General features: G+C 38.8%; 1 protein-coding gene across 3 annotated transcripts in view; it reads right to left on the bottom strand.

The window, feature by feature from the left end:
- Nucleotides 1-17,399, bottom strand: part of PIK3C2G (phosphatidylinositol-4-phosphate 3-kinase catalytic subunit type 2 gamma) — a 212,515-nt gene extending 195,116 nt beyond the window's left edge. For 2 of the 3 annotated variants that reach the window (XM_038172918.2, XM_038172919.2), the window contains exons 1-4: nt 17,191-17,398; nt 13,404-14,150; nt 5,787-5,869; nt 1,994-2,151 (exon numbers count right to left, since the gene is read on the bottom strand). In XM_038172918.2, coding sequence (XP_038028846.1) covers nt 1,994-2,151; nt 5,787-5,869; nt 13,404-14,054 — 892 coding nt within the window. In that variant the 5' untranslated portion in view covers nt 14,055-14,150; nt 17,191-17,398. Of the gene's footprint in view, nt 1-1,993; nt 2,152-5,786; nt 5,870-13,403; nt 14,151-17,190 lie in introns of all 3 variants that reach the window. The other variant, XM_038172920.2, reaches the window with a different exon arrangement.
- Nucleotides 17,400-17,657: the final 258 nt, after the last annotated feature.

Here is a 17,657-nt window from a genome sequence, read left to right as displayed (position 1 = left end):
CACCACTTGGTTTGTTTTAAAACAAACCAAAAAATGCAAAACTATTTTTGAAGGGAAGTTTAAGGGACTGTGATACTGAAAAATCTTCAGAGAACAGCTGACATTTTAAGGGAGACAGAGTTGGTTACTATATATAACTTTGCTTTGTTTTTCTCTAGGGAAAAAGCAGAAGTGTCAACAGATTCAAAAGTTATTTCTGAAAATTTTCATTTTCTTCACAAAGACACTTTTCTTTAGAAAACCATTTTGATTACACAGTTTTTACCAGCTATACTGATATCGTGGGTCCAGCCCTTTGACAACTCACTGTCTTAAGTAACTCCTAATAGATGGTTTGACATGTAAACTGCAGTACTTGTTTGCTAAATTTACATGCACCAGAGAAAGGAGAATGGTACAGAATTTTGCATTAAGATCATAAGATGCACATTGGTCAAGTCACACATTGGAAAAAAAAAAAAAAAAAAAAAAGGAAACTTGCTAGTATCATTCATAAGCACTCCATAGATTTGTTTTCCTTCCCTTGCTTTGCCAAATGTTTTTTTCATAATTTAACAATTCTTTATGCCCATTATGTTAGATGGGACAAAACACTGAACTCCCCCCTGCTATGAATGTATCCTGTTGTTTATTAAGCCTGTAAGCAAGTTCATGTTAGGGACTATTTTCTTACATTTCCATCAGTTTTAGCTGTGACTTCTGAAGTATTTCTGTAAATAAAGTTGCACAGACTGACAATCTGAGCAATCTGTAAGGTAAATGATGCTACATGATAAACATTTGCCAGTTGTTAAAACTTCTGCATTACAGGGGATTTCAGTATCGATCTTTTGACTATCTGACAGAAATGCTGGAAATATTTTCTGTTCCACGTGTCCCAGGACCTTTGGCCCTTCATTTCATGGTATCCAAAAAATAGTGATTCAAGACAATTCAAGTTAATACTTTTCCAGGTTTTCTAGTAACTGTGTAGGTGCTCTGAATACAAGTAACCAAACTTGTATGAATAAATGTGGAAACCTTTTCTAAAGTATTTATAAATATATATGTTTTAATATATGCTGACTGACATTCTGTAGAGCTTTGGATTTTCAGCTTTCAACCTGTCAAACAAACTAACACTCACCTTGTTAGAGTCAAGTAATTCTTTGACAACTGAAGAAAAGATTCATACACAAAAGACTATCGTTTAATGAAACAGCACAGGGAGGGGATTATTTTTTCATTTATTTCATCTCTACGTATGTGGATTAAGACATAAAAATTACCAGATCTGTAATCAAAAGTCCTGCCATTCACCATGGATACAGGATATACTGGGGTAGTGACAGCTTTCCACTAACACTAGTGATCAGGTTGAGAGGGATATCAGGAAGTCCAGTCTAGTCTAGCCTCCTGCCTGAAGGAAGGTCAACACTGAATTCAGACCATCTTGCTCTGGGATATCTCCTGTCAGATCTTGAGAACCTCTAAGGATTCAGACTTCATGGCTTCTGTGGGCAAGCTGTTCCAATTCTCAATTACTCTAATTTGTCCTTATCTCTATCTTGAATTCCTCTAGTTTCATTTTATGAAAATGTACTTCCCCTGACTTGGTCATAACCTTGGTTGCAGAGTCTTAATGACCACACTCTTATGTCTTGGATTTAGCAACAGAGTGAAGGATATGAAAAGTTCCATGACTAAGTGGTGGATACCCCCTACCTTTTAAATTACGCACAAGCTTAAATTCCTTAAGAATTGAAGTCTGAATATTGCCCACTTCTGAAACTGCCAGAATTGGTCCTGATTGTGATTTAAAAAGTAGAAATCTACGTGTTAGCAAAGTTGGTTATGTAGTGTGATTTTAATTTTACAGCAAATATGTTGAATGAATGAGCTCAAGATTCATATAAGGTTTACCCTCCAAGTATTTTTCCAGATAACAAATGCATTTTGTTATGATCTCAACAGAATGGAATCATAGAAGGATGTGGATACCTCAATCACTTACCATGTTTTGTAAGAAGCAGAGGATATGGTGAAGAATCTGTCCAAATGCTGATTCTAAATCTTGATTCACCAAGAATATGGTCTGGGAACTTTGTTGTAACACTCCAGATTTTCCCAGTGTTTGTCTTCAAGTCATAAGCAGGATAGGCATTTCTGATTCTGAAAGAGCACGATGAAATTATGCCTAAATAGGTATGCATTATGAGAAAGAAAAACAAAAAATCTACAAGATACTGATAATATTATTTAGAGAAGTATTAGGAATAAAATCTGGTGTAGAAGGTAAAATGTTTTCATACATTAATCAGACAACTACATACCACTTAACATACATATAACTACATCTTATATGTACACGTAATTAAAAAAAAATCAGTAAAATCTTCATAAATTTCACAAAATCACTGCTAAGTATAACCTCAATGAAGCTATTAGGAATTTAAACACAAACTTCAGTGTACTGTGAAGAAAATAATTTGAGTACAGCAGAAATGAGTGTTCTCAAATATATGCTTTGATATTTAAAGTTTTAACATAAAGCTTACTGAGAGCACGTGCGCAAACAGCTGTGACCAGGACAGCTGGTCAAAATGAATACAGGAGGGTGCTTTCTATGCAAAATCTTAAGTCCCTGTTTTCACTCTGCTCTAGGATCCAATCTGAAATCTTCATTACTAAAACCCAGGACATTTATGTAAATGTCTTTAGAGAGCAATAACTGTTACAGTCACTCTGTCCCTCTGATCTTATATACCATTACCTATAAAATAAATTGCCCCTCCTCCTTCCAATTACTAAAGACTTGCAGAAACTAATTTCTCCTGAGGTGCCGTTTTCTAATGAACACTAGTCACAGGTATTATGGCTGTCAGCTGAGATTAAACTTGCTCTTAAAGCAAATACACTTTGCAGCTGCAGGTAAGGGTACATATTGTACCAGCTGAAGCTTTACATTTCACTAATTGGACTGAATATTTTGGCAGCAAAACTCAAACATCCTGTACTAAGCATCCTGCATTCTTTGTTGTTTGTTAGTTCAAGCAGCATTTTGTAGTATATGAGTTGGCAGTGCCTTACACAGTCTCTGACTACAGTATATTTTGAGCTATGGTTCTCTCACATAAAGTTCTTCATTACTATGCCCTCCTGCCTCAGGGTGGCTACTCAAGTCTCAACAGCACAAACTCTTCTTTTATGCCGTATATTTCTATAGCATGAGAAGAAGAAAAAATTGGGGTGGGAGGAAGAAAAGAAAAAGCCTATGCTCCCAAAATTAATAATCCAATGAAGCGGCCCATTTCTTATAATGAAAAGCCAGGGGGCATGATGTTTCAGTGGGCTGAGAGGAAATGAGGCTTGACAATACCTCCAGTACATAAGATAGATTTATACTCATAGTAAAAAATCATTATACTACAGAGGCTGCTTTGGTGACCTGTGTAGTTGATGTCAGTCTATTTCTTTTTTGAGCAAGGTACGCATAAAGCTTTCTCCAAGCACCAAATTTCCTCTTGTAACTTATTTCCATAAGAGGGCCAAAGATGGCTTAAGACAGAAAACTTCGCTACCTGTTTTCCAGCAGCAAACTAATGGGTTATGTAGACATGCAGGGCACACATCACATCCTCAACTTACCGGCAGACATTTCAAAACTGAGTAAACCTCATCTTCTTCCCTAACTTCACCTTGTCTATATTTTAAGATAATATGGAGACATAAATTTGCTTTTTATGCCTTTTAGATAAAAATGCATTTGGTTCCAGAGATGTTTATTTATGGCCACCTATTGTTTTCAAGTGATTAAAGGGCTTCTGGTCTGAGCTGTTAGGCAAAATATGGTCATTCCAGAATTTGGAAAGTTTTGGTCTTCCAAGGCATAGTTGTAGAAATATTACATGAAGAAAATCTCATGCCACGTTCTGCGCTGAAACAATTCAACATATGCTGAAAGTACTAACATTTATAGGGATTTGCTACTTCACAGTGCTATGTATTTCTCTGTTTCGCAGAACATATATTTGAAATCAGTAGGAGCTGGAGGATCTTTGCATTTTGTAGCATTGAACCCTGAGATTGTCAGCCTGGCCTCTTCTGATATCAAACTGGCTTTAAGATGTATTCTGAAGCCACCTATGGGTGAGCGTTCACTGTAGTTATGTCCACAATTGTAAAGGAACATGATAAAGGATTTTGAAAACACTTTTAAAGTTAGGTACGTATACATTGACATGTTGCAATTAGAGACTGCTACCTGTACAAACATTACCTAAAGAAAAACAGGTTGGGTTTCTATTTGAGCTACATGTTGGAGCTGCAAGTTTGCAGGACAGAGTCTGAATCATACATCTTACTTCTGATGTATAAAACTGACAGTTATTGAGATTGTTTGAGGACTGAAAGGATGCTCATTTGGCAAGACTAAGAGGCTAGTTATTAGTAAACTTATGATTATTTTTTTTTTCTGTTACATTTTATCCTGAGAATACTTTTCTCATTAGATAGAAGGAAAGCAAAGGCTGTTTCTATTTTCCTTTTAAAAGAGTATTTGCCAGTGATGCATGCTAAAAAAGATATTTCAAAACAGAAATGTCTTAATACTAAGACAGGAATGTCTTAATACTTAATACTAAATGTTTTTTAACCCTGTAAATAAAATTATTTATTAAAAAAAAAAAAAAGCTTTTCCTATAATTAGAGTGTTAGAGTGTAAAGTCAAGTGCAGAGTGTTTGGACAAAAATCTAATGCTTTTGAGGAAAGCCCATCATGTGGAACATGCGTCTGGTGTTAGTGAAAAAAAGGGGAGGGGTTTAGACTGAGGAACGTGGGGAGAAAAAAAAGAAAACTGAGATATATTTGATTAAGTATGTTTTGAAGCTGACCATTTACTCTATGAATCTAAAATATATTTGCTATTAATTCCAGAACAATATCAAACTGTATTTTTTTCTTTCTTTTAAGAGCAGCAGGCTTGGATGACCTTAAATGCTGTCAATTCATTAAAGTCTATTTAAAAAAAAAAAGAACAAAAATCCCACAATTTTCCAGCTACTTTTCTGGGGATAAAAAAATAACAACACACACACACAAAAAAACACAACAACAACCCTCCCCCACCCCCTACAATACATGTATATGTGTAGCACATACACATGCATTTGTGCTAACTACTTGATAGCATGATCAGTGAATGTCTACAAAGGGGAATGAAGCTACACAGTCTATAAATATGTATTTTTTAGTGGTGTTAGATTTCGATACAATTTTTCTGACAAAATTAAGAAAGTAAAAAACAAAAGAAAACAAAGCAAGAAAACAAACAAACAAAAAAACCCACACATGCACAAGTTCTATCCCATTAAGCCACACTATTAACTTGAAACTGTAAACAATAATTAAAGGATTTTTTTTTTGCTTGATAAATCCAATACCTCATCAAGATATTATATAGTAAAATTCTGTTCTCAGTTAATCAGTTCTCCCAGTTCTTTTTTCCTGCTCTGAGCTATGTAAGGATTGATATTGTCCAAGTAAATGACAAAATAGATCTTAATTTTCACACACATTAACACTAAAGATGTACTTATCATTGATAAAGGTGGCAGAAAAGGCAGAAAATATTATTGGAATTAATATTTTGTGGATTTTAATCTTTAAACCAAAATTAGCAGTGTTCCTGCATTTAAGCTGATACCAGAATTAAGACACTGTTCAGGAATGAAGGGCTAACCAATCCAATTAATATAAATAAGTGAAATGTCACAGTTGGCTGAATAATTTTTTTTTCTATACTTACTCCTCCACTGCATTGCAAAAAGCAACCGTGTTTTCATTACTCCCTTGATTTGCTTCAACCAGCTGGATAGACCAACCTGTAACCTAAAAATACCAAAAGGAGACCAAAAGACAATTATTTAGACAACATACACATAAGGAACGTAAGACTAAACTTGCATTTGGTTCCATGAGAATGAAGTTTTGTATCTTATCATCCCTCGCCTGATTTAGTGGAGTGCCAAATAAACACAAATAACACCATTTGACTGCACTTTTAATATTTTCAGAGATAAAACAGAAAGTCACAAAGCATCAGCTGCCCAGGTTTTAATGATTTTTTTTTCTTCCTTGAAGAAAATAAAGATTTCCAAGACTTAAAATAAAGCTTATGCTGATGTGAATTTTAATTCTTTTTCTGTCTTTCTGTCCCTAATGGAAGCTCAGGATTTCATCAAGCTCTATAAACGTTTCAGGTAAGTCCCCAAGAAAGACAGGAAGCTAGTGTATTCTTTCTGAAGATGAAAAATCCCCTGATGCTTTCCCTGAAGTTGGTCTGAGCTGCTTTTTTTTTTGGGTGGAAGTATCCCCTTGTGTGCTTGCTGTACTACCCTTCCATTAGAACATAACCCCCAGGAGAGTGCTACATCTGCATGCCCCTCCTACTGTTGTACATACAGACATATGGACTCAAGGCTCAGCAAAGACATCAACCTTTAAACCCCTTCAGAAAGAGAAGCAACTAATGCCATGGCACAGAAGTAGAAACAGATATAGTGAAAGATGTATTTTCTCATTTTAATAACATCAGTGAATTATACAAAATTATATAGTTATTATTAATTTATAAAACCTTACAATTACACCCTTCCCCCCCCCCCCCCCCCCTTTTTTTTTTTCTTCTTCTGGAGAAGGAAGTACAATATGCCGGAAAAAGTGCAGGCTGGGAAAATTTTAATTACAGTTAAAAATGGGCTGAGTATAAAATAGGAAAGACCTATGGGGAGCTGACTAGTGAGGAGACCACAGCTACAGAACTGAATGCTCAGAAGTTACAAACCCTTAATAGGTGCTGTCAGTCTTGAAAATATTAGATACAATGAGTCCTGTTAACCACATTAACCATCCTGACGCTCTCCTGCAGGAGACAGAAGTGAAAACAGAAGCTCTCTTCCTCTCTGTACCTTTGCTGGCAACATTTCTGAGTGAATCCTAAAGGCAAGCATATCCTGTGTTGACTAGCAGTAGTCTACACAGAGGGAATGATATACCATTGCTAACTAACTCAAATCAGTTCTGGGGGCAAAGGTATATACAGACACATAGTTCTGTATTGGGTTTATGTGGCAAGGTTTTGGTAGCAGGGGGGCTGCAGGGGTAGCCTCTGTGAGCAGAGCCCAGCAGCTTCAGCCAGCTCCAAAAGGACCCGCTGCCGGCCAGAGTCAGGAGAGATGCTGGTTGGGCCTCTGGGAGAGCAGATTTAAGAAAGGGAAAAACAAACAAACAGCAACACCACCACCACCACCACCACCACCAAACAAACAAACAAACAAAAAACCTGCATAGTAGCACCTGGGAGAAAGGAGCTTGTTTTGCCTGTGACAGTAATTGGTGAGCAATCTTCCCTGTCTTTATTTCAACCCTTGAGCCCTTTTTCATTGTAGTTTCTCCCCCTCTTCCTTCAAGGAGGGAGACTGAGAGAGCAGTTGTAGTAGAGTTTAGCTAGCCATCAGTGTGAAACTTGTACAAGTTACCACTGACAAATCGTGGGTGAGAGGTAAAAGAAATTTATTTTTGTCATTTCTGTTTTCAGTGTCCAGAAAATTTAATTTCTTCCCATTGCATATAAAGGGATCATATTAATTACATGATGTGTTGGGTCTGTCTGGGATGGAGTCACCTTTCCCTGCAGCAGCCCACACAGTGTTGTGCTCTGCACTCGTAGCTAGGAAAGCACTGATATCACTCCAGTGTGGTGTGTATTGCTGCATAGTACTGGCACAGCATCAGGACTCCTTCCAAGCCCCCAGGAGACAGCAGGCTGGGGATGGGCAAGTGATGGGGAAGGGACATCACTAGGGCAGCTGACCTAAACCAACCAGAAGGATATTCCATAACACCTGATGTCACACTCAGCAATAAAAAGAGGAGCTCTTGTAGGGGAGGGTGCTGTCCTCCTAACAACTGCTACACATTTTGAGGCCCCGCTTCCCAGGATGTGGCCAAACATCTCTTGTTGATGGGAAGTAGAGAATAACTTTTTTTTTCTTTCGTTCTTTCTCTCTGTGCTTCTGTGCAGCCTTATTGTTCTTTTTGTTTCTTTTTCTCCCCATTCTCTTTCCCTTTAAATATATCATTCTCATCTCAAGCCTCGAGCTCTTTGTGTTATATTTTCTCCCCCTTCCTCTTTGAGGAGGGTGGGAGTGAGAGAGTGGTTGTGGTGGAGCTTGTCTGCCCACCTGAGTAAAACCATCACACATGATCATATTATTTTTCCATAGGACTCTGGTCTCCACTCAATGCAGAGATCTGAAAGTGTACAGTGAACGAACAGGTAATTGCAGATCAAGAGAACTGATGATAACAGGGATAAAGTAACAGAGTGCATCCCTGGAGAACTGGGATCTTACTTTTCACTCATCCATAGATTTCTAACATCATGCTAGTCAAGTCACCTGAACCATCCTTCCTAAACACGAACACTAACTGTGCGTGCACTCCTCATTTCTGAAGTCCCCAAACTGAAATCCTGAAGTTTGGTCTGATGGCTGGACTTCTATGAAATGAGCATTGCTAGTTATCCTTTAAACATTAGATACTAAATAACTTAAGTGGCCAAATCTACGGGATACTTTCAATGTTGTCCTTTTTGCTTTCTTTCTAGTATGGAAAAAAATAAAATATCTTCTCACAGAGAATATATAAAAACAATTTCTTCATTGTTTTTGAACATCTTAGTGGTGACAGGGCCACAGAAAATTAATGATGGCTTTATTACATAGGACATATTTCAAATAACATGCATTAAAACAAACAAACAAACAACAACAAAAAAAAACTAAGGCCATACAACTGCATCCAAGAGCTAAGGGTCAGATTAGTAGTAAAATTTCAGTAGTATGAATATTTCAGCTTGTGTACTTATAACCTATCTCAATACTAAACTCCATGTTTCAGCATCCTTTCCATTTCAGGTCCATCCTCAGCCCTAGTTCTCAATTCCTACATGTATTATTCAAATACATCATTCACATGTCCTGGACTTCACAGATCCGAACTGTACTCATTCACTTTCTGTGAACAAATTGTGGTGCTCCACTTTGCCACCATTCTGACAGTCTTACTCAGCATTTACCCTGTTCCTCTGCACCCATTCTTATCCTCTCTGAAGTTCCCAGAGCAGTAGCAACGGTTTTCCTCTTCCCAGACTTTTTTACACTTTCCTCTCTCATTTTTTTTTTCTTTTTGCACCTACTTTCTCTTTCTTACCATCTCAAGGTTCAGTTGCCAGCCCCTTGCCTTGGCTCTCTTTCTGTCCTGATATGGTTGCTTCTCTCTGAAAGAATTCCTGTGACCACACTGATTTTTCTGCTACAAATCAATTCTCTCCTCTTTCCCATTTCTTCCTCTTCTAGCTAAACAGCTCAAACACTTCCCTGACTTAATCAAATCCTCCCACACATTCAATTGTGGTCGCCCTTGACTCACTTCTCTCTCTCCTCTTCCCTCCCCTATAATTCTCTCCTACTCCTTTAGAAGTAATTGTGCCTGTTCTTATATGCCCGATTCCTCTAGCGCCTCTTCGTCCCATACCACAATTTAATCTCTTCCTGCTTGTTTGAATCCCACTATTTTATACTTTTCTCCTGAGAAGTCTTGTTGTTCTTTTTATCATGATGTCAAGAATGCTTTGGTTTTCCTATTGTAAATAGAAAACAAGCAAAAAAACAAACAAAAACAAACAAACAAACGCAAACAGACCTTTGTCTCTCCACCCATAATCTTCTACTCCTACTTCCTGTATTCATCACTGAACTCCAAAATGTGGTGTCTAGAATTACTGTTAAGAGTTCCTATCCTCAGATACTCCCCCTTTTCCCCTCCCCCAACATACACACACACACTCCCCATCTCTCTAGGACGACATATGTTTACTTCTGTAGTTCTCCCTATTCACAGAAAGAGAAACAAGTCAATCTAATGTCTCTTCCCCTTTGCTTTATGATACTGTGATCACTGGGAATTAAAAGCATAAGGTGAACCTAAACTGTCTTTTAATATTCATGGTGCTAATGTATCCTGTAGGCTATTTCAGGATTCCTATAATGATTCAGAATGCTAACAAGGACTAGAGGAAAGGGAGGATTTATCATTTTATTTTTCCTTCTCTATGTCAGGATTTTGAAAGAAGGAAAATGAGGAGAGATACAACATCAGAGAGTCACGGGAGTCCCAGAAGACATCATTATTAAAAGCAGCAGAGCCACGAATAGAGCTATGAACACCTGATAGAAGGAGGGAAAAAAAATAATTTGCTTCAGAAAGACAAGTAAAGTCTGAGTGCCACAGGGACCAGCTTCCACTGTACTCATCCCTCTGCACTCACCCCTCTGTGGTAGTTTTATGGCTCAATGAGCCAAATAATTCTAAGGGTGCAAAAGCAGATTACAGATTATATTTTGAAATGCTGATGAATTCTAGACCACAATCTAGATTCTCTTCTGGTGTAAAATGGCAAGTTTCCATTAGAGTTAGTGGAGATACTTCATTTTATACCAGGTGAGGAACTAGAGGTATTACTTTAAAATGAAATGAAGTCTGTTTTTAATAGGTAGATTGCAGAAATGTGTTGACTCAGTATAAATTGGGTGAAACATAAAACAGGTAGGACACAGATTCTACCAGTATAAAATTCTCATTAGCTAGACAGAGTAGGTGTCTTCCCTTCAGAAGTTATTTTTTATGGTCTGCTGGGTTCTCCTCTGATATTACAATCAAAGGAAGAAGATGCTCAGAGTTTATCATGCTGCATAAAAATCTCTTGAATAATCATAGAATCATAGAATCATAGAATATCCTGAGTTGGAAGGGACCCTTAAGGATCATCAAGTCCAACTCTTGACACCGCACAGGTCTACCCAAAAGTTCAGACCATGTGACTAAGTGCACAGTCCATTCTCTTCTTAAATTCAGTCAGGCTCGGTGCAGTGACCACTTCCCTGGGGAGCCTGTTCCAGTGTGCAACCACTCTCTCTGTGAAGAACCCCCTCCTTATGTCCAGCCTAAACTTCCCCTGCCTCAGCTTAACCCCGCTCCCACGGGTCCTGTCGCTGGTGTTAATGGAGAAAAGGTCTCCTGCCTCTCGACACCCCCTTACGAGGAAGTTGTAGACTGCGATGAGGTCTCCCCTCAGCCTCCTCTTCTCCAGGCTGAACAGGCCCAGTGCCCTCAGCCGTTCCTCGTACGTCTTCCCCTCCAGGCCTTTCACCATCTTCGTAGCCCTCCTCTGGACACTCTCCAACAGTTTCATGTCCTTTTTATACTGTGGTGCCCAGAACTGCACACAGTACTCGAGGTGAGGCCTCACCAGCGCAGAGTAGAGTGGGACAATCACCTCCCTTGACCTACTAGCGATGCCGTGCTTGATGCACCCCAGGACACGGTTGGCCCTCCTGGCTGCCAGGGCACACTGCTGGCTCATATTCAACTTGCTGTCTACCACGACCCCCAGATCCCTCTCTTCTAGGCTGCTCTCCAGCATCTCATCGCCCAGTCTGTACGTGCAGCCGGGGTTTCCCCGTCCCAGGTGCAGGACCCGGCACTTGCTCTTATTGAACTTCATGCGGTTGGTGATCGCCCAGCTCTCCAACCTATCCAGATCCCTCTGCAAGGCCTTTCCACCCTCAACAGAGTCCACAACTCCTCCAAGTTTGGTGTCATCAGCAAACTTGCTCAAAATACCTTCTATTCCTACATCCAGATTGTTTATAAAAATATTGAAAAGTACCGGCCCTAAAATGGAGCCTTGAGGGACCCCACTGGTGACCGCCCGCCAGCCTGACGCAGCCCCATTCACCATAACCCTTTGGGCCCTGCCCGTTAGCCAATTGCTCACCCATCATATGATGTTTTTATTTAGCTGTATGGTGGACATTTTGTCCAGTAGGATCCTATGGGAAACCGTGTCAAAAGCCTTGCTGAAGTCCAAAAAAATCACATCAGCTGGTTTCCCTTGGTCCACCATATGGGTGATCTTATCATAAAAGGAAATCAGGTTAGTTAGGCAAGACCTACCCTTCACAAACCCATGCTGGCTGGGACCAATGACTGCTTTGTCCCCCAGGTGCGCCTCAATAAGTTCGAGAACCATCTTCTCCATGATTTTACCAGGCACTGACGTGAGACTGACAGGCCTGTAATTGCTAGGGTCTTCTTTCTGACCCTTCTTGAAAATTGGCACAACCTTTGCCAGCTTCCAGTCTACCGGGACCTCTCCAGACTCCCAGGATCGTTGAAAAATAATTGAGAGAGGTTCCGCAATGACGTCCGCCAGCTCTTTCAGCACCCGGGGATGAATCCCATCCGGACCCATGGACTTGTAGGGATCCAGGTGGAGTAGCAAATCCCGCACACGTTCAGGGTCGGTTGGGAGTTTGTCATCCCCACCGTCCCGGTCCTCCAGCTCAGGGCACCCTGAGTCCCGAAGCCCATCATCGGCATTGAAGACAGAGGCAAAGAAGGCGTTAAGCGTCTCTGCTTTGCCTATGTCATTGTCTGTGAGGAGACCTTCCCTATCAAGGAGCGGCCCTATGTATTCTTTAGTTCTCCTTTTTCCATTCACATATCTAAAAAAACCCTTTTTATTTTCTCTCACAGACACAGCCAGCTTCAACTCTAGGTGTGCTTTAGCCACACGAATTTTCTTCCTACAAACACGAACAGCATCCCTGTATTCTTTCCATGTCACCTGGCCCTCCTTCCAGTAGCGAAACACTCTCTGTTTCCGCCTAATCTCCATCAGAATGTTCCTGGTCAGCCACGCCGGCCTCCTGCCACGCCTGCCTGACTTGCGATATTTAGGAACTGCCTGTTCTTGTGCTTCTAGGAGGCATCGCTTAAAGAGTGACCAGCACTGGTGGACATCAAGGCCTTCAAGAGCAGCTTCCCAGGGGACCTTGCTGACTAGTTCCCCGAGCAGCCTGAAGTCCGCCTTCCCCATATCTAGGGATGAGGTTTTGGTGGCACTTCTTCTGTACTGTTTGTTTGAGTGCATCCTCCTTGTAAACACTGTGGGAAATTCTGACTGCCAAGAATTCAAAAGTTACACAATTATTAGAAAATATACTTCAGATTTCCCTGCATCTCTATTTTAGGAAGTAATGAAGACCACATTAGAACTGAATAAGAAGTCTCACATTTACCTTTGGCCAGCTGAAGTGTAACACAGATGACAAAAGCTCTCTACAGGACTAAACGCTTTTTCTTCCCTCAAAGCATAAATTGTTTTCTTTTTCACCAGGTGTTAAAATGAAGTGTTTCTAATACATGCTGCATCAGTATGAGTGAATATGCAAAGTTCAAGGACACAGGCAATAAAGATCAAGAACTTTAAACACTTAATGTCAGAAAATGTACATACCTCTCTGTCATGTCCAGAGCTGCTGGGCCAAGTAGGTCCTATGCTGTATCTATTGGAACTGTTGATTAAATAACCCTCCCCATTTCTGCTTTCTTCTCTCACTTGTGCAAATGGGTAGTTGTCTAAGAAAACAGGACGTTGAGCATCTACATCGTCAAAACCTATCTGAAAATATGTGTTGCCTATCTCCACATTTGAATCAAACGCATTTGGGACTGTAGTTACATGATTCCCTCTGAAGATTTCTCTCTCTTGACTGTAAGGGTAGGAATCCACCAGAGAGAAGTTTCTGTCATCAGACAGTAAAGAAGACTTGAAACCAATCGCTGGTGACACTGTGCCTTGTTGCCAATGAGATACTGGATTTGCAGGGTGAACTTCGTCATAAGCAACTGGAGGCTGACCACAGAAATGCTTCTCTGGCACATTCAGACCAAAGTTGTCTGATGTGAAAAAATGTTCTTCATGATGATGTGAATGTGATGAACCATAAAAAAAAAATTCATTGCTGACTTCATCAGCTATTTGATCAAATCCTAGGTGGATGTCTCCATTAGAATCAGAATGGTACACTGGATAAGGTGCTTGGTCCCCAGTGTGTCCTTCATGATATTCATCATATAAGAAAGGAACCCTTCCAAAATATGCCATAGCTGATTTTTATCTTCAGTCTTATTCCTCAAAGAACTTTTACAATATTTCCAGGGTCAAAAGAGTATTGTTCATAACTGAAGCTACATACCCCCACTGAAATAAAGCATAGAATAAAAGTTAAACAAACAAACAAAAAGATGTTATAAAAAAAAAGCTGTATACTTGCATATATATATATATAAATATAAATAAATAGATAGATAAATAAATAAATAAATAAATATAGTGGTTTCTCCAAAGAGTGTGAAGATTTTATTCATCCAGAGCATGAGTACTCTTTTTCTTGATCCTCATTTCCAGGTGCCCTTAAAATTAATTTAATTTTTTTATTTCCTGGACTCATAAATAATATCAACAGGATGCCTGGAACAACTGATCTAAAATACTAATTCTGACAAATATTAAATAAAATGTCTGTTGTTTTATACTTGTATACCACACCATAGGCAGGAATCTAAAACAAGAGGGTAGGAAATATTCATATTAATGGCCACTTTAATGGCAGTTCGTTCATATACTTCTCTCTTTTTTTGTGACTCTACAATTTATTCATATTCTAACACTTTTTATCCTGGTGTAATCAGGTGACAGAAGTTTAGCAAGTGAAAGAACAAGGGTAAAATATAGAAGACTTGGATCTCCAACTAATATTCCAAATGCTACACCCCAAAAGCTTGTATATGGCATATATAAATGAAATATATATATTTATAAATAAATCTTTTTTTTTCTTTTTTCAAAACAAATGTGTCTGAAAATCCCGAGGTTGTATTTTTGTTACTAAATTAAAAGGCCAAGACATAAGTTTTCTGCAATAGTTCATCATTCACACTGTTATCAGCAAACTTCCTGATCTGATTTTGGGATGTGCCAACTAGTCCTATGCTTCAGATTAGCAGCGTGTATTGGAGACCTTTTTTTTTTAGGAAGAGAGTTTACTTCTAAAATCCAAATTATTCTGTGCTACTTGCCTTTAAGGATACGGCCTGTTTTATTTACTGATACAGAAGTAGCCTAAAATACAAATGGCATGGAATAGCAATACCACATAAAGTACACAGTTGTGCTGGGTACTTTATCACACAAAAGAAATAGAAACATCTGATTTAATAATTCAATAAAAAATATATTCCCTAGCAGTAAAAAAACACTACCAAGATGGAAAGTGCACTCAGATATTGTTAAAGCTCAGCACCACAAATTACTTTTCCAATATGTCCCCAAGATTTACACTATATTAGCTTAGATAATGCTGCCTTGCAATGAAAACCTGTATTACAGCAGAAGGTATTCATCATAACTTTATTTATTTTTGTTTTATTTGAAGTCAAACTCTAGGTGGCATAGGTTCCTGTCACCTACAGTCAAGAACAAAAAGAGAAATGAAAAGTTAAATAGGCTGAAATGAAATCTCCAAGTTAGAGGTTGAAACAACTCTTTCAGGCACTGAGCTTAGTGATTCCATGTTATGTAGCTTGGTTTACTTTGCTCTAATTGTGCTGGGGGCAAAAAATATATATTTATTTATGAAGTTTCACTAAGCCAGAAAACCAAAATGACCACACTGAATGGGGATCTACACCATGGACTTCAATTACGAGCCTAGTCCCTGCCATTTCTGTCACAGTGAATCATGAATTATACTTTTAGATTCAGATGACATTTTTTTTTTCCCAGAAATATTTTAATTAGCACAGAAGTAACAATTGCTGTCTTTTGCAGCTTCCTCTCTTCTTCCCCTTTCTACAGCTGTTGAACAAAAGAAAGGTGACAAGAAAGAAGATGCATCCATGAAATCACAGAAATCACAGATAACTTCTTTTATTCCTTTTTTTTTCTTTTTTTTTTTTCTTTTTTTTTTTTTTCTTTCTTTTTTTCTTTCCCTAGAAAATTGCGTTTAAGGAAAAATAAAAAATAAAACAATGACCTCTCCCTCCAGTCCTACATTCCTTAATAAAGTTTGGCTACCTGTAACACTGTAGTAGAGGCACAGACAATACAATGCTTTTTACTCCCTTTTAACTGTTTCAAAAATATTTTCTTGACATTTCATACAAGTTCCATTTATAATAATACATAAATAGCTAATAGCTAACCCTGTTTCTTACACCACTACAGCTTTTATGTATAGTATCCCAGTATTTAGCTGTTTCTGAGACAGCTAAATAAACACACATCACACCTCCATCTACCTGCGTATGACTGCTTATTTCCTGTACTCTCCATACTGTTCAGGAGAAGTACTGCTTTCTTAGCCATCTTTAAATGCAGGCAAGTTAGATATAGTGCTAGAAGGGCCATCTGCATAGTCTGCTGCCCTGTTCTTCTCAGTGGGCAGAGGGGCCGTGAGAAATTAGGAGTCTGCACTATGCACCAGGCTCCCTCTTCCAGCCCTGACCACTGCAAGGGGAGGACCTCAGGGAGCAGACACATACAGCACTGTTTGTAGAACCGTGTCTACTTTATATGGACACACATTTAAAGCTAACCATTTAGACTGGAAACTTGGCATGTCATGCTGTAATTCCCAGTGGTTTAAGTCTCACCTGCTCTTTGGTTTAGTAAGATTAGGCTCTGAAATTAGACTGATCCTTTTCAAAGCAACACCCAACTTCAGGAAACGGTTTGGCTTTTTGCCAGCCACTATTACTGTATCCAAATCATGCAAAGCGTGTTGACAACACTGAATTTTCAGAAATCACTAATGAAGCAAAATTTATACTGTGAGTTTTGTTGTTGTTTTAAAGTTTACTTTTTAGGGTTTCTGAATTCACATTTTGGAGATTTTCATTATTTTTCCATGCAATTATGAAGACTTCATTTTCTCTTCAAATGACAGCCCATGCTTTCACATAATCGTATAATTCTGGGATCTGGGGCTTTAAGGGAAAATTCCTCAAAATTCTGTAAAGTAGTCATTACAAACCAAGGGAGCAGACATCATTACACAATGCTCCCGACATTGTAGCTTCTGGCTAAGCACACATAAATACTTCCCTTACTTCAGCATGCACGTACATACTAGCATAAAAGCTTTGTGCACTGTAGGCTCAATTTTCTCTTTTCATCGGATCCCAGAAGTGCAATACTGGGCTAGTGCTAAGCAGTAAGAATATATGTTGCAACCTCTTACCTGAAACACACAATTTGTTAGAAGGATATAGTCTCCTATTTCTTCCTGTTCACAGACACATTCAGATGACCTATATGCTTTCAACACGAAGGGGGTGTAACTTAGTCGTCAGAAGCTTCCCTTCCTGTTTAACTGGTTTACTAAAGGTATGATTCTTTCCCACCTCTTCCTTCAGGGAAATTTCAAACAGCAGTAACAATAAAAAGGAATCATATTATCTGTTGTCTCTCATTATTTGAGAATCCTACTCCCTCCCTCTCTTCCTCCCTTCCTCCCTCTCTCTCTCTCTCTCTCTCTCTCTCTTTCTCATGGTGGTAGATGATCTCACGCTTAAAGTACAAGTATCAAATGTGCTTAAAATAACAAGACAACTTCATGTGAAAGGCTTGGAAAGATTTGCCTCAGAATGACTTCTGCATTACAACAGGATTCAGAAATTTTACTCTACTTCATCTTCATGCAGCTTC

This window comes from Anas platyrhynchos, chromosome 1 (genome assembly GCF_047663525.1).
Source record: "Anas platyrhynchos isolate ZD024472 breed Pekin duck chromosome 1, IASCAAS_PekinDuck_T2T, whole genome shotgun sequence".
Taxonomy (NCBI): domain Eukaryota; kingdom Metazoa; phylum Chordata; class Aves; order Anseriformes; family Anatidae; genus Anas; species Anas platyrhynchos.
This window is presented reverse-complemented; position numbering and strand designations above follow the sequence as displayed.